At 34.0% G+C, this 26406-nt stretch overlaps 1 protein-coding gene across 7 annotated transcripts in view; it reads left to right on the top strand.

Moving 5' to 3' along the window:
- The first annotated feature begins 2853 nt into the window (after positions 1 to 2853).
- The window catches only part of LOC101261879 (uncharacterized), a 33841-nt gene continuing 10288 nt past the window's right edge, over positions 2854 to 26406 (top strand). The window contains exons 1-16 of one of the 7 annotated variants that reach the window (XM_004250731.5): positions 2854 to 3057; positions 3123 to 3219; positions 3314 to 3367; positions 3595 to 3641; positions 3768 to 3801; positions 10018 to 10090; positions 10585 to 10676; positions 14675 to 14749; positions 14945 to 15036; positions 17159 to 17288; positions 17364 to 17453; positions 17851 to 17916; positions 22360 to 22451; positions 23136 to 23201; positions 23293 to 23359; positions 25189 to 25277. In XM_004250731.5, the coding sequence (XP_004250779.1) occupies positions 3008 to 3057; positions 3123 to 3219; positions 3314 to 3367; positions 3595 to 3641; positions 3768 to 3801; positions 10018 to 10090; positions 10585 to 10676; positions 14675 to 14749; positions 14945 to 15036; positions 17159 to 17288; positions 17364 to 17453; positions 17851 to 17916; positions 22360 to 22451; positions 23136 to 23201; positions 23293 to 23359; positions 25189 to 25277 (1214 nt within the window). In that variant the 5' untranslated portion in view covers positions 2854 to 3007. Of the gene's footprint in view, positions 3058 to 3122; positions 3220 to 3313; positions 3368 to 3594; positions 3642 to 3767; positions 3802 to 9600; positions 9736 to 10017; positions 10091 to 10584; positions 10677 to 14674; positions 14750 to 14944; positions 15037 to 17158; positions 17289 to 17363; positions 17454 to 17850; positions 17929 to 22359; positions 22452 to 23135; positions 23202 to 23292; positions 23360 to 25188; positions 25278 to 26406 lie in introns of those variants that run through there. The other 6 variants (XM_010314818.4, XM_069291703.1, XM_010314819.4 and 3 more) reach the window with 6 other exon arrangements.

Genomic DNA, 26406 nt, shown 5'->3' with positions numbered 1-26406 from the left:
AAATGGACTTTTAAAAAAAAATCATTATCCAAGAGGGTAAATTCGTGGGGTGGATTCGAAGAAGATAATCTGAATACTATAGTTAGTTTTTTTTTAGTTATTTAAAAAAATTATTGAATAGTGAAGAAGAAGAAAAGTAAGTATTAAAGGTTGAAATGGTGAACAACTAGGAAGAAGAAAGAGAGAGCGTGGGGTGGGTTGGGGGTGGGTATGCATTTATAAATTAATTAATTGATATAATTAATCTTAAAAAGTGTTCTAATAAAAAATAGTGAATAAGTAAGAAAGAATTAAAAACTAATGACGTGGTACCTTCATTGTCATATGTGACATTTACGTGGCTATGATGTGGCGGGTGAGAGTGGTGTTATAGTATCAGGGTGAAAAAAATCATTTCAAAGATGATAAAAGAGGGTATTTAAACGCCTGTATAATATAAGTACTAAAGTAAGTTTTGCTGCCAAGTTTCGGAGAATTTTTTTATGTATTTTTTGTATTACTTTTTATTTATCCGCTCTTATTTTCTTGTATTCAATACATTTTGTATTCTATGCATACAATGCTCTTGTACATTGATACAACCATTAAGTGATACAATTGAATTAATAAAGTAGATTCAAGTATCTTCTTCTTTTTCATATATATTAGTTTTCTACCTATGACAGAATATAATCGATACAAACACTCAAAGCAAAATACATGAAAGAAAATCATGTAAAGAATTTTTCAAAAAAAAATAATGAAAAGACACGTTTGATTGATAGTGTATATTTAAAAGAAGAAGAAAAAAGATTATAAAAGAAGCAAACAAAGCTAGAAAAATGAGAGATGATATGAGGGATGGAGAGATGAGCAAGAGAAAGAGAGAAAAAAGCGATTGGATGTGTGTTTCGTAAACTATTGAGTATTGAGTCATAATTTAAGTAGAAACTCACACTCTCACTAGTTTACTAGGGATCTGATTGACCATAGATTTTACAAGTGAAATTTGAGAAAAAAACTTGGCAACTGTGTTTATCCATATATACAATAATACAATCTTGCCATTATGGCAATTTTTTTTCACAATAACCCACATTCTGAATTACTAGAAAAAAACTAGTATTTGGGCCAAACTAACATTATTTGGAAGCTTTCAGAAATTCAAATTTTATTTTAGACTTTTATCATTTAAAAATTACTATATATGGTAGTTATTTGTGTTGTATTACATAATTTTTTTATGTGAACATCAAAATAATGATGAAATATTCAATGAATATGAAATTGATGATATGATTATTGATGAAAATAACATATAATTGACTTAGGGCAACAAACTCATGTATTTCATCTACTTCACAATTTATGAAATGGTGCGTGTTGTATTAACTCCGAACTACCACATTGCTCTAATATCATGGACACTACTTGTTATTTGTTGCAACGAAGATCCAACTTGTTGAGAAGTCACGCATCTTGTTATTCTATCTTGCTATGTAATACAAACTTAAACTTATGGTTAGTTTTGATGATTTTTAAAACTTGTGGATATAAATCTCATTTCTTAAAAAAATGAAATAAGTTTTTAGTGCTACGATCAAATACATGGTGAAATTTCACCTAAATTCTAACCCAAATAATATTTGCCAAAAATATTTAAAAATCTATGGCCAAATGTTAGCTAGGTATATAACTCATAATTTTGGAACAATTTAAAATGTCTTTTTGATCCTTTACTAAAAAAAAATAAAAAATAGCATGGATACTATTTATGACTAGTTTCAAATATATACAATAAACTAATTAGTTTACAACAAATATAATCATGTTTTATTTACATATAAAATAGCCAAAAGTCATAGGAAATATACACTATTTATACACTATAGTTTGCCAAAAGTCATAGAAAGCATACATTGACGGTACAATATATCATATCTATACAATTTAGAATATCTACACATGAGCTATACACTGACTATACATTATGATACATTCCAAAAACTTAATATAATTTCATTATATATGAAATATATATTGACTATACATAAAGTATATAATTATTCAATCTCGATCAACTCAAAATTACCTCTGAACAATTTTAAATTTTAAATATTTAATTTTTTTGATGTTTTGAATATTTTAAATATAATTCATTCAAATGATTCACATTTAGGTTATGTCAATAATTTTTTTTTATAAAAAAGAAAGCCACAAGAAGAATCAGCAGCAACAACAACAAAAGGAATCAACACAAGCAACAAGAAGCAGCATAAGGAGTAGAAAAGACCATGTTGAAGCGGACCAAATTTTTTGCAAGGAAAAGTGTCAAAAAGACTATTTATTACTTATTTTTTTGAAGTGGATTAGTTTTTATGTAAGAAATATAACCCATGCATATTTTAGGGTTGACAATGGGGCGGGATGGACGTGGAGCGGAGAGGGTTTGAGGCTGAGTGTATTTAAAGTTGTATTGGGCGAATTAAAGTGAGTTTTTTTTTTGAAATTCATACGGGACGGAGCAAGATGAGTTGTGGGTTTATGTAATTTTATGTGGACTCATAATTTAAACTTTTTACATTTTATAAGAATGATAAAATTTTATTAAGATAATGTCTTTAGAGCTACTAAAATATTCAAGAAAGTAAATGAAAATTGTCAACAAAATAATACAAATTTTTATAGCTTTCCTAATTGATTTCTAAAAAATAATTTTTAAAATTGCTATCCTATTAAATTAATACAAATTTAATAAAAAATTAAATTTACTTTTAGTATCAAAATTAGCTATAAAAAGTATTAAAAAAATTATAGGAGATAATACGGAGCAAAATGGGCAGGGTTAAAATAAAAAAATTATTATGCAAACTGTATAGATTAAAATTTTTACGGGTTAAGCCAACAAACCTTAGCATTTTGTCTAATTTCCTTGGCGAGAAAATCCACCAATTTTCTCCGTATTTTGAAACAATTGTTTATCATCATCTCTTCTAAACTGAACAAGATTAGGGATACAGTACAGGCCATGGACAAATATTTGGATCCCTTACCCATAAACCCTAAACCCACTAAGAGGTAACCATTTTTTTCTTACTCTTTACATTGGTGAATACAAAAAGCTGTAATTTACGTGATTTTAGGTCACAATGGAAGAGAAGTCTACTCGAATTGAACGGAAAATTTGATCGAAAGTATCAGCATGATGTTTCTGGATTACTCATGCAATCTTATTCAGAGGTAAAAATTATGTGTTTATGTACATTTTCATTTTCAATTTTGACTTGGGTTGCTCAATTGTGTTGTAATTTTATTTTAATATTTGAATTTGAAGGTTATGGCATTACCTCATACTTATCACATCCATGGAGCGCCTTGTCAAACACATGTACTGCTGATCCATGCCTTTCTGTTTCCAATAGAAAAATATAACATCATTTTCTCTTGTAGGAACTAAATTTTGTTAGTTTTGATTAGGTTTATGTTTTACATCATTCTTGATTTGAAGGAAAACTTTGCATCACAGTAGCAATTTAGACGTGTTACAGTTTTTTTTTTGGTTATATACCTATAACTTGTTCTTCCTCATTTATTCTTATATGAGGTTCATTCCAGGTGAACTGGTTTGTTGGTGGTAACTATAGTCAAAATCCGTTAGCCGGGTATTGTGGTTTTTTTAATTTGTTTCAATTTATTTGGTTGTTGATTGGAAGCAACTGAATATTACTGGTGTCCGAGTTTTGTCTTTTCGATGTGTCCTCTCTTGATTTCATGTCTTCTGTTTTCAGAGAGGGTATCTCGGCTTTGGAATTTGATAAAAAGGTAACTGCTGGATTACTTATCTCTGGAACTTGTTCTGAAAAGCATTTGCTATTTCTTTCTTTATCTTTTTTTTTGTGGTGAGATTTTCTTTCTTTAACAAATTTGTTGTGTTCTTCTATTTGGAAAATTTTGGCTGCTGTATGTTTCCAGCTCCCATGACCTATAACTGCATTATCAGATGGTTGAAAGAACATTTGTTCATTGCTTCTATATTGTGGGATTAGATTAGCTGCCAATCTTGATTAAAGTGAAGCTACTATAAAACATAATGTAATCTGGAAGTTCTTCAAGAAATAACATTCTGTTAACTAAATGGAAGTAAAATAGGCTTTTGTAATGCAATTCTTCATACCTTACAACAACAACAACACAACACCGACATACCCATTATAGTCTCACACAATTGGGTCTGGAGAAGGTAGCGTGTACGCAGACCTTACTCTACCTCATAGAGAGGTTATTTCCAATAGACCCCTGACTCAAGTCAAAGACAGTCTAGGAAAAGACATAATGGGAGTACAAAATACAATAAATAGTGACAAAAACAACGATCAATATCCTAGTAGTACTATGGCAAAATAATACTACAAACAGTCTACACGAAATAATAAATAGTCACAGGAATTGATGATTAAGAAACTATAAGAGTGATCCTACGAGTACTAGTAAGGGAACAAGACAAAGCACTCCCCTTCTAGTAGGGACACACTCCTACATACTGACCTTATACCTTAATTTGTGTCCTCACACTTTCCTATCTAAGGTCACGTCCTCGGTAAACTGCAACTGTGCCATGTCCTGTAAAATCACTTCTATTTTATATTTCTTTGGTCTACCTCTACCTCTCTTGAATCCATCCATAACCAACCTCTCACACCTTCACACTGGTGCATCCGTGTCTCTCCTTATCACTTGCCAAAAATCATCTCAACCTCGCTTCGTGCATCTTGTCCTCCACTGAAGTCACCCTACCTCATCTCGGATATCCTCATTTCTTAATTCTATCTCTCCTGGTATATCCAAAAATCCATCACAACAACCCCATCTCCGCCACTTTTCATCTTCTGAATGTGAGAGTTCTTGACCGGACAACACTCCGCACCATACAACATAGTTGGTCTAACGACCACTCTGTAGAACTTGCCTTTAAGTCTAGGTATTAGATCAACATAAAATGTGTATTCCTGCTCTAAGTTAGAGATATGAATAGTTTTATGCTAGTTATTTAACAGCTCAGTTAGTTTTATTGATTTTATAAGGAATGGTAGGAATACCAAAAATGGATCTTTGGGTTTTCATCTATAGTGTCTCCAGAACATGTCGAACTATACCGAGATTCTGACTATGATAAAAGCCACGTGGACGTCAGGACTCTCCAAAGATCAGTCACTCAACTATGTTTGTGCGTGCCCTTGAAGATCCATTATCCTTACCGCAAATCCAACACACCATCTGTTTGCTTTTTAGAGACTATTCATTACTTTTTTATCTTCCAAATACAGATTTCTGTTTATTGTCTTCAGAGAGTTTTTCGTAAGCATTGTCCTTCCCTTCTTAAATAATAAGCAATAGGAACCTAATAATCTCAGTCAGAATTTTTATTCTATTTTATTCTTTTGCTCCTTGAGCAACATGCCAGATGCCTTTTCCCATGAAGATTCCTATTGTACTGGGAGTTGCTTTACTCCTCAGAAGCAACAACACCATACTTTTGGAGGAAGGCTAATTCCAGTTAATAGCGTGTTAGATGGTATCCCAACATACCTGATGTTCTTGCTACTATTCCTGCCAGTATAGAGAAGAAGATTCACAAGATAAGGAAATATTTTTGTGGGTGGATAGTGCTCAGAAAAAGAAGTTTCATTTCGTTAAGTGGAATACAATAGTTAGACACAAGGAAGAGGGGAGTTTAGGAGTCGGGAATTTAAAAGATCATAACCGAAGTTTTTTGTGAAAATGGTGTGGAGACGGAACGCAGGAAAGGTAGCCCCTTGGAAATCTGTGGTGGAAGGGTTTTGGGCTCCTAAGGTTGTGAATACACCTTACAGAGTAGCTGTGTGAAAAAAGAGTTTTTGAGGAGAATTCATCAAGAATGTCAGCATTGTAATTTATAGTTGGTAATGGGAAGAGAGTTAAGACTGTGCAAGGGCAATCAAAATGGTACTGAACTGCTAAAAGAGCGATTTCCTTGCCTTTACAGTACAACGAACAACACAGATGTGCTAATGACTGATGTCTTTAATGAAGATGGCTGGAGTTTTCTGTTCAGGAGGTATTTCTATTATTCAAAATGCATAAAGTGGGACCGATTTTTGCAAAAATGTGTTCATTTTAAGCAACTTTAAGCATCTGATGTACATCAAATTTGGATCTCTCTACCTAGAAATATATTGGATGCTGCAATAACTCATGAACACCTCATATTGCTTTCCAAGTAAATAATGCCTCTAGGTGTCAACTCTAAATAATGAGTAGAGTGGTTTTTCTCCTACACCTTTAACTGTCTCGAAGTATACTTTATTCCCTCACCTTTATACATCAAGACATTCCCAAGATCAACCTGCCAAGCATTATAGAACTCCATGAACTCCTTATTTTTCATTGATAAGGTCAAAATCAAGGCAGGAGTCAACAAAGTCTTAAGTGTTTTTAAAGCCAGTCTCACACTTCTTAGATCGTTAGAAAGTTTAATTCTTCTTAGTTAGTTTTGTCAATAGCGGCACAATAAGAAGGATAGTCGTCCAAATTCCATCTGTAGTAACCATTCAAACCCACAAAACTCTGGATCTCTATAGATGAAGTAGACCTAGCTCAATCTCTAACTGTCTCGATTATCTACAAATCTGTCATATTGTCATCCTCAGTCACCTTATGTCCGAATATATTACAAAATTGATATAGAACTCACACTTGAAAACTTTAAATAAGGTTGTTCTTTCTTAAAGTTTTGGATTACAATTCTCAAATGATACTCATACTCCTCTCTACTATTAGAGTAGATCAAAATATCACCAATGTAGATTATAGCAAAGAAATCTCAAATAATTCATGAACATCCTATTCATCAATTCCATAAAAGTCGATGGGGAGTTAATCATCCCAAAAGTCATAATTGAGCTCATAATGTCATAAGGGTCCTGAAGGCTATCTTAAAGATATCATTCACCCTAATCGTGAATCCATAGTAATCAACTCTCAACTCAATCTTAAAGGTTACCAAACTCCTAGACAGGTCCTAAATACGCGAAATATGGTCCTTCTCCTTAATAACAGTGTTATCAAAGACAAAAAGCGCAAAAAAGCTCTAAAGTTTGTGGGGGCTTTAAATGCAAATAAAGCTTGAGCTTTAACCAAAAAAAAGGCGCAAAGAAAGAAAAGAATAAAATATATATGTTTAGTCCAAGTCTAATAATTATAAACATGAATGACAAATATATGACCAAAAAAATGAAAAAAATTCTGATAAAGTGAAATATCAATTATTTAACCTCAAATTCTTTAGAAGAGGCTCACTGGCAAGGAAACGTTGCCTTAAAACCTTGATGACAACTCCAAAGCGCACTTAAAGCGAGGCGAAGCGCTCAACATATTTTGAGCCTCGTTTTAGGGCTTAAGTGCGCTTAAAGCATGCCTTTGATAACACTTCTTAGTAATCCCTTTGTTAAATTTTCTGTAGTTGATTCACATCTTTCTTTTCACAATTAAGACGAGCAATTCAAGGAGAAATACTTGATCAAATAAAAGAACTTACTCAACCAATCTTGTTACTGTTCTTTTAATTTTATTGGAGCATTCCAATAAGAAATGATAGAAATGGGCTAAATTCTGAACTCTAAGTCAATACTTAAATCAACATCACAATCAGGTGAAACACCTCTAAAAGCTATTTCATCACTGATACTGATTCTAAATAAGAACTATCGATACTCATTTCATGAATATAATCCAAATAGGTGTGATATCCCTTCTCAATCATACACTGAGTCTTTGAAAATGATATTTTATTCCCCAAATAGGGACTAAGGGTGAGCAACCACTTCAGTTTAAGAATGCCCAACATATCTAAGGTCACAATCTAGAATTTCATAATATGGATGAAGTCAACCTATACCCAATGTGATATCAACGTTTGTCATATTCAAAATAATTAAGTATATCCACATGTTTTGTCCTATCAAATCAACAACTTAGATCGGTGTAATCGATCCACCACTAAGAACCATCTAAGAGAGTATGAATACATACAAACATAGAAGGAGGGTCATGAAACATATTCATTCAAGTAGGTCCATAGTCATAACAAAATTGCAGAAGATCTAAAGCATATTGAACAGTAATTGGAACGACCTTAGTTACTCCAACAGAGTTAGTTATCTGACTTTATTATATTCACAACCACCATAACATTGATCCATGATTTCTAGGGTGATTCCTTTCCACTATACTCATGTCATTATGAATATTTCCATATAGTTTCATACATGTATCCTTTTACGAACTTCTTTAACTAAGAACTCTCTTTCCCTTTTTGTTTCAACTTATACTATTGATCCTCAATTCAATTTTAGAAAGACACCTCACGAGTTGAATATGTCAATATATCTTAAACGCCAGTTAAAATTCTTTTCTAATTGGAGCTCAGCTTAGCTCATATCTCTTGATGTATATATTGAGATCACCTCCCGACTTACATCAAACAGACACTATATCTACTTACCTTACTGGTGTTTGAAGAAGTGTATTGGTACAGATGTCATATGGATCTCAACTTAGCTCATATCTCTTGATGTATTGTCAAATAGACACTATATCAACATCGTCAGTATGTCATTCAAATTGAACTATCTATTTTCTTTTTAGTACACCTCTACTCCAAAGGATAGAAAGAAAATCTTTCATACAATCTTATAACAAGTCCTGTGACATAAAATGTCATTATAAAGAATCATTATCTATGTCCTTGTCAACCCTTAACTTTTTATCATACTTTTTTCAAGATAACTATTCTCTCATTTGGTTAATCAATCCTTGAAAGCTTACTCTTGTCTTTAAGACATTAATATCTAACCATTCTGTTGCTCAATTATTGACTTGTCATTAATATGTATGTGTCATAAGTCTGTTGTAATAAATCTGAATTCATTTAAAGTATTTTCGTCCAAATCACACCTCAGACGAACCATATGTACTATGTCCAACATCCTCAATGTCGCAACTCTTATTACTTAGTAATTTTGCTAACCACACCATAACATCTCGCATCATACCACGTAACATCAGTAATATCGTTGACCTACGAATTCAAGAACATCTCGTCACTATTGGCGAGAGAATGAAAGAATGAAGTTTAGATCTTAAAATGAACCACATACTAGACTCTCGAAGATAAGTAATGGATGTCTCCACACCAATCCACAAGACTCTACCAGACCCAACTCTTGTACTTGTGAGACCGATGAACCTGGGAGGGAAGATGTATTCAATTGGAATCCTAGTTGAAAGGATCTTTTCTTTCAACTCTTATTATAGAGAAGTCCTTTAGCAATACACTGAATTGGGATCTATGTGGCCTTGAAGGTTGATTTGGAAGAGCTTTGCACCAACTAAAGAGGCTTGTTTTGATTGGGCGGTGGTTCATGATGCATGCTTTTCACAGGATAGTTTGAGGAAAAGAGGCTCTTAACTTTTTAGTAGATTCTATCTATGTGAACACTCTTGTGATACTGTTAATCTTCTTTGTCTGCTATAATTATACCTGGAAGATTTGGACCTTGTTTATGGATTTTTTCGGTGTGGCAGGGAAATTTCAGAAGAATATCTGGTTGATCATTCCGTCATGCATAGCATGGACAAACTGGATTTAGAGGAATAGGAGATGTTTTGATGGCAAACAGGAACAACTCAATTAGTGAAATATAGATGCACTCAAAATATGTATTACTGGAAGAATGGAAACTCTATTTTTAATTTTCAGGATATGCTATACTTGTTAAATTTTATAGGGATTTAATGTGATCAGGTCTAGCTCTTTGTATTTGCTGCAATACCTCCTTGATACTGTTATATAATAAAATCTTGCCTTATCAAAAAGAAAAACTTATCATTTACACTTAATTCAGGATTACCTTATTATTTTCCCCGGTCCCTTCTCTTAGTTTAAGTTTCTCGGTCTGTTCGTCAATTCTTCATACTTAACTGCATCTTCATTTTTGACAGGGAATATATCTAGCATCAGTGACTCAATCAGGTTGCTTAACTGTGCATGACTACGAGAGTCTTTATTGTAATGGTAAGGGGTATAAGTTTTCATCATGTGTCACTTTTCCTAAGTGTTTGTTCCCGAGAATTTGTCGTATAATCATTCTGATTATATCATTAGAAGAAGTATAATATCCCTTGCAATTATCCATGAGATAATACTTTTCAATTGGTATCAAATTCTTAAAACTATACTTATCCTCTAATAATAACTAAAGCCACTTATTGGCCTTTGTTATAGAATCACCTATTTACATAAGCATGACACCATGGGGTAGGTATTTCTGCTAAAACTTACTTAACTCCAGTATTCCAACTATGGGAAGATCTTAAAACTTAACTCAGCCCCAACCATCTAGAGTTGGCTAATGGAACTGTACTAATCTTTTTCCTTAACCAACCTGTATATGATCTTGGACTATTGAAAGACTAAACTAGACAAGTCCTACATGCTTTGCCTTTTGATGTAGTTTATTGTTGAGCTACTTCTTATACAGTTTTTTGGAACTTGAAAACTTCATATAGGTTCAAAAGAAGATGAAACAAATCAGTTGCTGCACATTTCTACTGGTCAACAACTTGATGTTGTTCGATGGAATGTTTCCAATCAAGATGAGGTTTGAACAATTTTCACTGCAAGATCTTATGCAATGAAAAAACTTAGTCTTCCTATATTATGATACTTAAAGATCATTAATTGGTTTTCATGTAAGTTGGTATAAGCAAATTTGGTGAAGTTGTTGAAGGACTTGTGTCACGACATCGTGAGTGACACTCTCACTAACCCTCTGCTGGGAGAACCAACTACTAACCCAATGTTTAACCCAACACCAATTACGAACTAAGTCATGATATAAAACACTAAGGAAAAAGTCTTTTAATAATTAAAAAGATTGAGTTCTCATACACTCAAATTTAACAAGAAATCTTAATGCAGAATAAAACTCCCTAGAGCTTGAAAGTCATAGTACCAATACATCTCATAGTCTAGGATAGGGGATGCTACCGGCTACCCCGAACAAAACGAAAACATAAGTCTAGAATGTTTGAGTCCAAATAATGGACTTAGAGGATAAGAGGAATCCATAGCATCCCGGAGCAAGTGGCTCACCCTTGGATTCACATTTTGATGGTCTCACAATTGAGGTCATGAAGTAGCCACCTAAAGATGCCCCATACTCAGCAAACAGAGAAAGTGCAGTATCAACACATAACAATAGTGTACTTATAAGATCATTGGCTAGTTCCAATATACAAAATATGGGCAGACAACCACAACCTAGTGAGCACATAATGCACAATCACAACACAATGTATCGTTGTGGAATAAGATTGTTGAATAATTTCATTCATGTGTTTCTATGTCATATACATGACTCTATATATACATAAGAGATTGTGGAATAGAATCACCTAAACCCCATGAAATATGGTATTATACAGAATCATATATTTTACATTAAGAGAAAGAGTCAGAGATATGATATTCTAATTATCCTAAATCTTAGAGGATCATATCTTGATAACAAGAAAATCTTCTTGGAAATCCTCTATCAGCCAACACTCTCCCTCAAGCGGGTGAATGGATATCTTCCATTCTTTGCTTGCTTATTAGATCTTGAAACACATTGTTTGGAAGTTCTTTTGTTAAACGATCAGCCACCTGATCTTTTGTAGATAAAAATGGCGTACAAATGAGTCCACTATCTAATTTGTCCTTAATGAAATGTCTATCTACCTCAATATGCTTAGTGCGGTCATGTTGTACAGGATTATAAGCTATATTTATTGCTAATTTATGGTCACAATATAGTCTCATATGTCCTTCCCATCTTATCTTCAAATCATCAAGGATTATCTTTAACCATAACAACTCACAAACTCCCATAGCCGTAGATCTAAGCTCGGATTCTGCACTTGATCTAGCTATTGCATTTTTGTTTTTTACTCGTCCACGTCACCAACGCCTCCTCCTAAGAAAGTGCAATATCCAGAACTTGACCTTCGATCTACTAATGAACCAGCATAGTCCGCATCTGTATAAGCCTCTAAAACTATGTCTCCACCCCTTCTGAATAAATTCCTTTTCCAGGACTTCCTTTAAGATATTATAGAATCCGGTTGACAGCTTGAAGATGCATTTCTCTAGGATCATGCATAACTTGGCTAATGATACTTACATCAATTGCAATGTCCGGCCTTGTATGGGACAAGTAAATCAATTTCACTTCATGCCTTTGATACAAGCCTTTCTCTACCACAGAATCTTCTGGAACATTGCACAATCTATAATTATATTCATTTGGTGTAGCCACTGGCTTACACCCTAATTTTCCTGTTTCTTTCAGTAAATCAAGCACATAGTATTGTTGGGAAATAAAGATTCCTTGTTTGAGTGTGCCACTTCGATTCCCATTAAATTCTTTAATTTCCCAAGCTCTTTGATGTCAAATCCTCGAGTAAACACTTCTTTTGCAATCACATAACAAGCTCTTTTGCAATCTAAGATGTCCCCTTTAAGTATTTTGCAAGGTGTCATTGACAGTGGCATTATCCAAATCCTTGGGTAAACACTTCTTTTGCTATCACATAACAAGCTCTTTTGCAGTCTAAGATGTCCCTTTTAAATATTTTGCAAGGTGTCATTGACAGTGGCATTATCCAAATTTATCGAATACACCTTCTTGTCTAAGCTTCATTCTCTCAAACAGTCCTATATAGTATAGCAGCCAATTCAACTCCACTGTGAGGTGGATACATGTGACAGAAAATTGGAATTTTACAAAACAAACTTCAATTTTTATCATTAAATTGGGCAGTTAAACAAATATATCCCTTAGAATTAGATGATGTCCAACAATCTAAAAGTCAAATATATCCTATTAGAAATTTTAGCTAAGGTTTTTTCCAATTTCTCTTTCTCCCTATATACACTTTCGTGACGTTTGCTACAGAAGTGTTCCTAGAAGGAATCACAACATCTGGACTTATATATTTCGCCCAAGCCTTAAGTCCATCATATTCAACAAAAGAATACTACAAATCATGCTTATGATTGCTCCAACAAGTATTCCACGTTGTGTCCACTGATCAATTTTTCTAGACTACATTTTACCTTCTTTGACTAAAGATTTGACATGAATCATGAACTTTAAGCATTAGATATTTATCTTTATGGCGCTGCAAATGTGATGTCCTATAACTTTTGCCTTGGTGACCAAGAGTTGAACTGCACTTAAATGATGCTTTACACACTGCACTTTCAATTCCATAGATAGCTCTGCCAGGTCTTTTGAAGTAGCAGCAAACAACTAATGTTAACTTTTTTCTGATTTGGTTCTGCATGATCAATAACCTCCACAGTATTCTCACCATGTTCATGTATACTATTTGCATCCTAAATTGTAATCTTTCTGTAAGCTAGAGTATAAGCTAAATAATATAATAATCTGTGATATGCCAGCCATGTGCCCGTGCAGCTTATATTTCAAATTTTCTACTTAAGACATGATATTTAAAATGCAAGTACCATTTAAAATATATTCATGTAACATGTGTTTCCTAATAATCAGCAAGACTTCTATCCACATTAAAATCACAATGCTTCCGTCATATATTCACACACATTCACAAATAAATTTATTATGAACATTGGACCTACATTGTGAAAAGCGATGCCCCGCCAAAAAAAATGTGAGTATATATGAAATAGTACTCATGCAGAAAGCAGACATAATGGCATACGGTAGGCAGTACGCATAAAGAAAGTACATGAAGTAGTAAATTAAAGCATAAGATAACTGGAAGCCACCTTGTAGGTTCATTATGCATTTTATCATTTATCTTACTTTTAAACCTTAGCGTTTGGGATGTCATCATTTTCTTCTTTGACCATTTGGGATACTCTCCGTCATATAGAGATAGAAGACCATTTGTGTGTTCGGACCTGGTCGCTAGGCATATTATAGTCATGGCATATTATCCGCCACATCCTGGGCTTTGTGTCTAACACGAGCTTTAGTTCTTAATGCCATTCTTGTAATTCATAAACATTAGTAACTTTAGAAACATTATGGCTTACTAAGTCGTGAACATTGTGTTGGGATAAAAGGTACCATATAGACACTCATGATATTAGACATTCAACTGTTGAAAAACAAACAATCTTAATCATTAAATGCTTAGATCTAGAGACAACATCTTAATCATTTAGATGTGCATTCAAATTCAGACTTAATCGTAATGTAAACAGATCAAAAACTTTGTTATAGATCTTAATCATTTAGATCTTCTCCGACCCATTAAATGGCTGTTAAATTTTTAACACAAATGCACTTAATGATTAAGAGTTGACCAATAAAATAAACAAACTTAATACTAAGATCTGAATGGTTAAGATTAAAGCCTTTATTAAGTTCAGACAAGTGAAGCATTAGTTTCAACTTGTCAGTTTTGTTGAACTTTGCACCACATAAAATGTGTATCTAATAGGGAACTTTCGCTTTAAGGTCTGTTTGTCTTCTCTCGAGTTGATTAGTTTAGATCTTGTTCTATCTGGAGTATATGTCTTTTAGTTGGACTTTAGATTTGACACGTCTTATTTTCCCAAAATCAGGTTGCTTGCACATCTATGAAAAGTTCAAATGTATGCATATTTGACATTGGTTACGTATCTTCAGAACCGGTTGAAGTAAGTACCATTTATGACTCACTAGAGTTTCAAACAATTACATTTTGTTCTTCAAGAGAAAGTATAGAGTTGCTTCAACTGTCATAGTTATCCAAGTCATATCATACACAAAGCCCAAAAATGCAGATAAAGTAGTCAACTCAAAGTGATTGAGGCAAAATGTTGTTGTTTTACCTTTTTTTATTATTTGTGTAGGTGTTACGGAAAAGGCATACTATCTCTGTTCATGGATATAATGCGCATAAAGGTTTCTCTGATGTAGCCTTTTGTTCCCATGATGACTCAAGGTCAGCCAATATGTTACTGAATCAACACTTCAGATCTTAAAATCATGATGGCATTTCATGTTGAAAAGTCATTTATTAGCCTAATGCTGACAAGATCTTGTTGTAATGCTACAGTTAGATATTGTTACTGAACAAGGTAATGGAGTAATTTCCAAATTGTCTTTTCCATAATGTGAGAGGTACACATAAATATACATTGAACTCTAATAAGAAAAGAAATCAAAAGAAATTCTATGAATCCCTATATGTAGGCTTTGTACATTATACTAATGGGTGTCTACATTCATTATAGGCTGTCTAGATGCATTCTTTAGCTCCTCTCAAGCTGGACCGGGTATGGATCATGCCCAGCTTGTTACGAAGATAATTAACTCGAGTTCCATTCAATGCCCTTTGTAAATGATTCAACTAGTTGCTCTCTTGTCTTCACGTATCCAGTGCCAACAGTCTTCAGTTCTACTAGACCAGTATCTTGGACAAACTCTTTAAAGTCCTTAACCTCCCTATCTTGTACAGTGCAGCAATCTCCCATGATTAATCCTGGTTTTGTTTAGCCATTAATAAGCCCCTTTAGATCCTTCCAAATAGCTGTCTATCTTGAACTAGCTTGAAGACCATATTCAATATTTTAGCTAAAACTAGCTTGATTGTGGAGTAAAGTCAACCTGTCCATGTATAAACTGTGCATGTACTCTGTCATTCTGAAATCAACCACAGCCTTGTCCCACAACACCCAACCCCCCCCCCCCCCCCAAGGAGTCTCTTGGTAGTTAGCCACCCAACACCAAAGCTAGTGAACCACTATGTTTATACTTTATTGATACCCCTGACATTCCAAGCACCTTTGTTAATGAATGGAAAGAGAGGGGGGGGGGGGTTACGAGTATCACCAAGGACAATGAAAGCATTTGGGCTCCCCATTCCCTACCACTGTGGAACACCCCACTTGCTTAGCAGTTGATTTGCCTTTCACTATTTGCCCCCTTCAAGTACTTCAGTAGAGATAGATTTTTTTTGAACAGGTACATTTTTGTGTATTAATAACAAACTACACAAAGGGTGTGTAGTCCCCCATATTTACATCCAGATGAGCAAAAATAAGCTCCTAGTCCTTAATCTTCTTGTAAGGAGTCGAGTACATCGTTTGCTGATTCAAACTCCTTCATTAAGCTATGTTTACACCAAAAAAAGAAAAGCCCCAAAAATTTCAACTTTAGTTTCTGTATACTAATGGCTTTGTCTTCAAAACAAACTTTGTTTCTTTCTCCCCACACAGTCCACCAAATACAAACTGGAACAATTTTCCATCTCTCTTTCTGATTGGAGGGATTGGTATCACTATTTCAACATTTTAATACATCAGATACTCTTCCGGGCATAGTCCAGCTAATGCCCCTCATGTTAATGAAGATCTTCCACAACTGGTCAGCCCCATTGATACTATTCCATTGGTTGATCCCGTCACATTCAGTGGTGTGGCAGTAGGGTTCATCTATCTGTTTTGTACTTGCACCTTGTTCACAGTTAGAGATGGTGACGTGTCACGACCCAAAAACCGGGTTCACTATGGGGAGTGGTTAAATGGTAATTTTATGAAAATTTCCAAAAATGACCTTTAGGGTCATTATATGATGTTTTCCAGGTTGAGCTGCTACTCGGTAAATATGGCCATTGAAGCTCACCGTCATCATGTTTATCCTGATTCTTCATGGTTATTTCAACTTGCCCTACCAGGATCCTGTGTCACAGGGTACTTCTTCCGCTGACATTTTCCATTTGTTGCTGGCAATCTGTTGGTGGTTTTCTTCGGTCGTTCCTGTGCCATCGGGAAGGTGTGCAAGTTACAGGCACCTAACGTGTCCCTAGAGAGAAACCTATTACCTCCATCCAATATTAATTGTCACATTTCTTGTTAGGCTAAGTTTTCTAAATAATCTTTTTTGTGTTTATTCTACATATTAATTTATAAGTTGCAACCTTAAATCATATTTTTGTAACATCTTTATAGTTTCTCTTTTCTGATTTTCATTATAATTATAAAATGGAGTTTAAGGTTTGTAGTTCCATAACTTACATATTTTGTTCTAAGCCCTAATGAATAGTTATATGCTTGCTTCAACAGGTTACTTGCTTCTGATGTCTATGGTGTTATAAATATATGGGATAGAAGAGCCAGTGCTCTTCCATGTCTTGAGCTGGCAACCAATTCTAATAGTCCTGTTAACAGTATCAAATTGAATGCAGATGATCAGGTTACGACTAAGATGGATTCTTTTTTTGCTATCAATAAATTCCATTTGTAAATCTTCTTTTTTTCCAAATAGTAGATCATATTTGGAGCTAGCAAGCAGGGAACTATTTTCATGTGGGATATTCGTGGTGGAAGATCATCTGCAGCTTTCCAGAATAACAGAGTGGTATTAATATTATGTGTGTTTCTTTATTCTAGGCTTCCAATCATGATGCAACATATAGGAAAATATTTTGTTGCTTTGTTGTCCATGTCAGATTTAATAGTTGACTAGCAAATTTGAACTGCTCCTGTTTTCTCTGCCATTGTGAGTGCTTGTGTCTTTTGTACTTGAGGCTTTGCGAAAATATATAATGAAATCTCTTATTTCACTACTGTTAAGATAAAAGATGTTAATAACTTAAGTCTATCGTAAGTGAAAAAAAGGATCTTGGTTATTGATATCATGTGAATTTTATTTACGCCATCGATAAGTAGAACATGAGAAAGCAAGTGATCTTTGATTCCCCATGACTTTGGTAAAATTTTTAATTGTATATAATATAGAGTTTTTGTTTTTTCAGGTAAGTTATTCTCCTATGACATCAATTAAATTGGCTTCTGAGCTAGAGAGAATTGCTTCTTTGAAGGTACGTTTACTTGTAAGTCATGTTAGGTAGCCATTATCTTTTTTTTTTTGAGAATTGGTGAACATATGTTAGGTAGCCATTATCTTATTCTACAGTAATAACTATAGTGACATCATCTAGTCTCTCCATTCCCCAATATATTTGATTTTTGATTCTTGTTGGTATACTTATTAGCATGCCGAGTAGGGCACTGAAGCTAGTATTTTGCATGTTTGAGTACAGATAATCCTAATTATCTATTTTCCTGATATTCTTATGTCACGTCCCGAAACCCAATCCTAGACGTGACATGTACTCGGAACTCAATTAGGCCCAAGAGCACCAATCAACCTACTTAACCTGGATAATCCAATACAGATACCAATGCAGAAAAGGAGGCCCATTACAATTAATATTTAAAAGATTTCAAAGAGGAAAACTAATTCGACTCTTAATAAGAAAACCAATTCCAACTAACCACAGGTCTATGAAATTTCTACTAACATAATAACAATGTCTATGTCAGGACATGGCCCTCGCAATACCATGAAAATCAAAGGAAAGACTGATAAAAGAGAAGTTTGCTTTTCGGAAGATGGCAAGCTCACCACAACGCTAACTGTTGACCGTTGTCTCTGAATGATCTACTATTGCCTGAAACCATAAACCTGTGTCTCTTATCCTACGTCATGAAATGATGTAGCGTGTGAGGACGGTCAATACACGAGTACAATTATGCAACCCAGGGGAAAGGACAAACAATATATATTCATACAATATAATCATATAGGAAAGACAATCACAAGTGCAGACCCAAAGCATTTAAACATCGACCTTTCGATAACCATTAGTCTTGAATAGGGTAGTGTTCAACGACATAAAAGCGATCCACGAGCTATATGGGTTCGGAACCAAATTTTCCCAAAGAAAAGAGCTGCTCCAATTAACAACATACAATTGTCAATCTTATTTTAGGACAAGGACCTTCCACATCAGCAAATGTGGATTCGAGTGATGAGTCATGAGGACCTTACACCTTGTCGGTGATAGGACCAACCTCTTTTTAAGCCCCCATTAAAACCTTTACAAGTTTACGTTTATTTAAAGTTATCCAAATAAGGTATATTTCCATTAGTATCGTCATACCATCACTTAATAACTATGTTGAATGTGTAATATACCATTTAAAGCTCTTAACTCGTTCTTTGAAAATCAAAGACTCATTTATGTTAAAGCATTTCGCTCAATGCCATCATCCAAGTCTTTCCAAGTTACAAGTCAACATAAAAATGCTATATCATTAACATCTAATCGGGATGGGAAATTCCTTTGCTCGTCATTTTAAACCAAAGCCTTTGAAAATCTCACAAATTCTCTAATCCGTTATTTATACCAAAGAACCTTTTTCAAAATCACGAGGCAATTCACCAATTCAAAACCAACAATCCAAGTTTCGAAATCATAATAAAGTAATTTGAACACAATTAACAACATAGGAACATTTGTAATCAATTTTCAATAAAACATCTCTCAACCTTAACCTCAATTTGTATTTTAGAAAATACAAATAATAGAAATGAACCTTATATGAGTAGTTTGAGATGGGGAATGTTCAAATATACCTTTTGACGAAGAACTTAGGAAAGAGACCTTGAGAGTTAACCTTAGATCTTGCTTCTTGAATCCTTGAGTTTTTTTTTTTTGAAGTTTTTGAGCCTAGAAATTTAGGAGTGAATGAGAGAGTCTTAATTATGAAATTGATCAGTCTATTAATGATTTCTTAGTTACCGTGTACAGTAAAATGTGTCCATCTAATATGGTACGGAGGGATTATAAGTCACCATCATTGACAATTTAAAATATTTAAAAGATATACAAAAATTTTGGTAAAAAATAGATTTGTTTGAATCTTAAAATCTGGAAGGTGCCATATAAATTGAGACGAAGGCGTATGTTTAAGGTATGTAAATTCATTGTGTAATTGACCTGTATTTCCTTTCAAACAATGTGAAACAATAGGATTTTACCCATCTTTGTTTTTCTTTTTCATTTCATTAATTAGCTGATATTTCTGTCAAGCGTCCATCTAAAGTTGCAATGAAATTTAACTAATAATATTATACAAAGTAAGTATTGTCTGCACTAAATAAGAGTATCAAATGTCTCTTGCATTAGATGAAAAATAAAGCTGACCACACTCTAATTTTAGGTGCATTAGTAAATTATTTTTTTTTGGTTTTCCCATTATATTTAACCCTCTTGTGTTCTTATTTTGTCTTGTCATGTCTTGTGAAATGCCAGTTCAACGTGAGAAGATTGTCCATATTATGTGAGAGGATTATATTAAAGAGTAGTACAATACAACTTATGTTTAATTTTATCTTTTTATTGAATTAAAGTTTGATCAATAATTTTTTTTAGAATAACTTTGTGATTGTGTATTATGTGATTTTATAAATTTTTAATTATTTTCTGACAATTTCTATAGTTTTACAACTTATGGAGTTTTTATGTTTATGAGAAAACATTCAACATAAAAAGTTCAAGTTGTATATCCAAACAAAACTTCAACTTCATATAACGATTTCATATCAGATGACCAAACATGCCCTAACACTATAATAGTTAAGAACATCAATATGAAAAAGAAGTCCAAAATTTTCTTTAATTTTGAACTAATTATTTATTTTAAATTATGAATTTTTTTAACTATTCACAACACAAGACAAAATGAGAATACAAGACGGTTAAATATAATGGGAAAGGTAATGTGAAAACCAAAAAAATAATTTACTGATACAGTTGAAATTACAGTATGATCAGCTTTATTTTTCATCTAAGCATGAGAAGTCTAATCAATAATCATACTGTAATTTCTTGGAAGTGAAAAGAGTGTTGGATACTCTTATTCCATGTACACAATGCTTTGTACTCCCTCCGTTTAAAAAAAATGACCTAGTTTGACTTGGAACGGAGTTTAAGAAAAGAAAGAAGACTTTTCAATCTTGTGAGTTCTAAATTAAAGTTATGTCAAATATACCAAAATGTCCTTTAATCTTGTGGTTTAAAACATGCCACGTGAAAAGTTAAAGTTAAAGTTTTGCCAAAAAAGGAAAGGGGTCATTCTTTTTGAAACAAACTAAAAAGGAAATAGGGTCATTTTTTTTTGAAATGGACGGAGTATAATGTTTTTAGCTAATTCCATTGCAATTTTAGATGGATTCTGAGAAAAATATTGCAGCTAATTAATTAAATGAAAAGGAAAACAAAGATGGGGTAAAATCCTAGTGTTAGCCATTGTTTGAGAGGAAATACCAAGTGTCAATTACACAATGTATTTAAATACCTAAAAGATACTCTCTGCGTCTCAATTCGTGTGGCACCTTCTGGATTTCGAGATTCAAACAAGACTATTTTTGATCGATTTTTTTTTGTATATCTTTTAAATATTTTAAATTATCAATCACGGTGACTTATAGTCCCTCCGTCCACTATTAGATGAAAACTTTTTATTTTATACGGTAATTAAAAAATCATTAATAGATTGATCAACTTTATTAGCTTACACGGTAGTTAAGAAATCATCAATAGACTTGAATATTAGGTATATATGGAGAACCACCTGGTTCGTTGCTCAGTGGGAGACTAGTAACATGCTGTGCAGACTACGACAAGCATTTTATGGTCTGTAGCAGTCTCCTTGAGCATGGTTTGAGAAGTTAAGCATGGCTATTAAGGCATTTGACATGGTATGGTATGAAGTGAAGCTGATCATTTGTGTTTTATCGTCACTCTGCCCCAATTTTATGCATGCACTTGGTGGTTTACACTGATGACATAGTCATCATGGGTAACAGTGACGAGGGAATTACCAAATTGAAACATCACCTCTTTCAACACTTTTAGACTAATGATTTTGGTTGATTGAGGTACTTCTTGGGCATTCGGGTTACTCAATCTAAATTAGGAATTGCAGTTCAATTGCCATTTAATGGAGTCAGTATATGCTTGGTATTATTGAGTAAATAGGGATGGCAAATTGTAGGCCTATTGAAGTTGCACTTTATATTGCATCAAATCCAGTGTTTCAAGAGAGAAACAAACACAAAGATTGGTTGTAATTTTGTCAGAAGTTTTGTGCGGTCAAATGATCAACTTACAACATATTCACAATTCACAGTCACTAGCCAGTCACAAGATGAGTTATATATGTAGCAAGCTTGGTACATAAATTTGAATGCACCAACGTGAAGGGGTGGGTTAGAATCGTTGTGATTTGTAATAAGGTATTGATTTCCTTTCCTTTTAAGGTCCTTGAACATAGTTATTTAAACCACAATAGCTTGAGGGATTAACCAAGCCGAGTTCCTCTCATCCTCTCTTCCGTTTTCACATTCTGTATAGTTATTCTCATAATTTACATACATTATCTATTTCCATCTTATTCAAGATACCATTTTGCAGGCTCAGTCAAATATAGTATCAAAGGAAATACATTCCATTCACATAAATCCATCTTGTCAAAATCAATTGGCATTTCATCTTGATGATGGCTGGTAAGTTGGAAAGGAAATGCATAGACATTCTTTCATTGTACTTCTTGATGCATTTTTATACCCAGTGTGCTGAATTATGCGTTGCTTATTTGGTGGCTTTTCTCTGTTATTACTGGAATGCGTTCTATTGATTTCAGATCATTCACATACTTACTTTTGTTTAACAGAGAAGGTACTGGAATATTTTTGGTAGAACTCTTGTTACGTAATGGTGGTGTCAATAAAATTTTTCAAACTTGAGGTGGAGTAGGAAACTGACTGAGTCATGAATCATGATCAAAGATTTTCACGTGACCCATACACTAAGCATGCTTTCAAGGCTTTGTCATTATGTTTTTTCTGAGTATTCCTGCATGAAAGTAGGTCCTATGTTGGGTGTTTTATTTTGGATTGCCGAAGTTAATATTACTTGCTTCTGGTAATTGACGCATCAAGTAGCCACAGATATTTCATACATTTCTCGAATTCGCACACTGAAGTATGAAAGCAAGTGGATGAAATCAAAGAGCAATCACCACTTTTTCCTGTCTGTCAATGTATACTCGTCTTTATTCCTAAGTACTGATTATTAGATATTTATTTTTAACTAAATGTGACATACTACCAAAGTGTTGGTGCTGTCTTGTTTTGCCACTAATACATATACCACTCCTTAGTTGTTTGTAAGTCTCGGTTTTTTTACAGGTCAGGTGTTTTGGATGTCCATAGTTTGAAAGTCACACATATTCATTGTCCTCCTCCACCTTGGTTGTGAGTAAAAGACATTTATTAGTTCAGTATTCTAAAGGACGATCTGTTTACTACTTTTATCTTACATAATGTATCTTCTTCCTGAGTGTAGGGATGGCTTCAATGATTTGGCTAACTTACGTTGTTTACGGAAACCTTCATGGATACCAGCGTATTCTGTAAGACTAATCCTTCTGCTGCACATACTTCTTTAGTTCTCCTTGAGTTATATCAGTGAACAATAGATTCAATTTTGTTAAGATGGTTTTCGGGAGAAGCTTTTCTGTAAAAAATTATGGTTTTTCTCTTAAAATCAGGTTTTATATACTTTAGATTAGTCACTTATACTGTGTTTTAAATTTCATATAGTACTTGACCATGATAAGTATTGGTATGAGGGGCTCCATCTCTAATTTATTATCTGTTTGAAAGTTGTTGTCCGTTATATGTTCTAGAGGAGTGGTCAATTTAATATCCTATTTTATACAGTATTATGCATTTAATAAGAAGTCCTTTGGCATCATTAAGTACTAAGAGTTCCAAAAAGTTTTTATTTTGATATCTCCTTTGATTTGCTTGAGCCGGGGGTCTTTCGGAAATAATCTCTCTACTCCTAAGAGGTAGTGGTAAGGTCTGTGCACACTCTACCCTCCCCATACCCCATCTTGTGGGATTTCACTGGGTTTGTTGTTGTTGTTGATGGGAGGTAGCAGCAGGTGATAGTAGCTTTTCTTTTCTCCATATTAATTTATAATTTTAAAATTTTACCAGTGTTTTTGCTGATTTTTGACCCTAAGACATCATGCTGATATTTTATCATCTCCCATGCTTATGGACATGACTAAAAATACTGTTCAAAATGGCTTGTTTGTTTCTATAACGTGGATGGTGAGAGAAACTGGTTTCAACTTGACTGCATTAAACCATCATCAGTTAATTGTGCATGAGGAAACTAGATGGAAGATACTGATATTTTGGGCAAAATTATATCTCAGTGGATTGTTTCTACGAGTCTATGATCCCCTGTTTCAAAGGCTGATTTACAGTTATTTGGATCATCCTTTTACATCTTTTCTTCTTTATTCATTTTGGGTAAGCCTTGGGGGCGGAGGAAGGGGGAGAAAGTGCTTGTGAATGCCATTCCACATTGAGGCGAGGCGACCCATGGCGAGCTAATGGCGACATAAATGGCGCTGCCTTTTTGATTTAAATTTTTTTAAAAAGATTTGACTTAATAATATTAGTCACAATTATTTTTTTTTTCTATTTTCAAAAATTGCTGCTGCCTGACTCCTCTTCCCCTCGCGATCTCTTCTACCCGACTCCTCTTCCCTTCGCAATCTCTTCTATTGTCAAAATTTGCCGGTCGCGTCTCTTCTCCTGTTCTCTATCATCTTCGAGTTGCTGCTGCACTGAGGACCTGAGGTATACCTCTTTTTTTTCTTCTTCTTTTGATCTTTTTAGTTCTTTTCTTCAAGAGTTGGATAGTTTTGAAGAAGAATAGACTTTTAAAGTTTTAGACGTTTGGTGTCTACTATTGGTTTTTGAATTGAATATTTGCTAATATGTGTTATTACTATTAAGATTTTGGATATTTATATATGCAATTAAATATTTTTAATTTTTGATATTAATTGGCGCCTCGATTCAAAAAGGCAAGCGCCTCCCCGCGTGGCGGGGCAGGCCCTTGTCGCCTTTTGTCGCCTCTCGCCGTCCAAAACACTGGAGATGACATCACACTTCAACAGACGCATCATCCCGAAATCCTGGATATGCCTCTGTACAAGTCAACACACCCATCATCCCGAAATCCTGGATACGCCTCCTCTTTACAAGTAAATCTATCAGAGGAAACAAAATAAGAAAATCTCTCAGTAGCAATACCGATGTATACTATATGCAGATGTGTCTATGAACATTTTATAACAATTTACATCTGTTTGCTTCAAGTAGAATATTTTGCTGCAATGCGAGTTCTTATGTTCTACTGAAATTTCTTTTGCTGCAGATTTATGTGGTTGGATCATTGTCAAGTAATGGGCTCTATCTTTTGGATTTCTATCCAGATCGAAGCTCCCCTTGCCATGTGGATTTCAAGTAATTTTCAGTTTTCTGTTATTTCCTTTTTTAACATATTTACATTAGATGTTCATAGTGGACTTTTAATTTTTTTTTTTTTTTACTTTCATGGTACTAAATGCAGATCTTTTCATATGATCTCTTTGATGGCCATAGTGGACAGTTCTGATTTTCTGTTTCTTTTCAACGTACTTGACGCAGATCCTTACATATGATTTCTTTTCGACTTAGATTCTTAACTGGCCAAATTGACAAAATCTGGGGGATTCACGGTGTGTTAAGATATTTTCTAGGAAAACAGATAGAATTTTTACTTATTTTCTGGTGTTTGATGATGAAGCAAATAAATATTATCCCATGAGTATTTATATGTAATCTAACTAAACACGATGGGAATGGGATGAGGTGGGGTTTAGGGATGGGTATAGAGATTCAGATGAGGAGGTCAAAGGGATCTTCTTACTGAATCTGTCATCCAACATTAAATACATGAACTACAACCAATTTAAGCTGAAATGTATGCAACTATCTTCTAAACTTAAGCTAAAGTGTAGGCAACTATCTGCCCCTAGAATAGGAACTAATAACTACTAGATATGCTCCAAAGCATTAGGAGACTTGTTCAAACTATGATAAAATAGTAACAAGAGATAAATAAAATAATATCCTATGACTTAGTGAAAATAGACAGAACATAAGACAGTTAATACACCCCCTCAAGTTAGGCATGGTGTAACAAAATACAATCCCTAACTTGGAACAATATCTAGTGAAGGCTGATTAGGCAGTGGCTTGGTGAAGGTATCAACAAGTTGATCACAAGCATGAGTATGGGTAACATGAACTCGATGAGCTTGAACCTGGTCAGGGACATATGCAAAATATACAATAATATGTTTTATACGGGTATGAAACACTAGGTTGTGAGATAAATAACTCTAACATTGTCATAGTAGATTGTTGGTTACTTCGAAATGGTGACATGTAACTCATGAGTAAGTTTCTCACCAAAGTGAGCTCTGCAAGTGCATTATCGACTGATTTATACTTGCCTTGGTGGATGAGCGAGCCACATAATGTTGCTTTTTTAACGACCAACTAACTTGATTTGGTCCAAAGAAAAGGTTGTAACCTGATATAGAGATTT

Source organism: Solanum lycopersicum, chromosome 11, assembly GCF_036512215.1.
Source record: "Solanum lycopersicum chromosome 11, SLM_r2.1".
NCBI lineage: Eukaryota > Viridiplantae > Streptophyta > Magnoliopsida > Solanales > Solanaceae > Solanum > Solanum lycopersicum.
The sequence above is the reverse complement of the archived record's forward strand: the minus strand, read 5'-3'. Positions and strand labels throughout refer to the sequence as shown.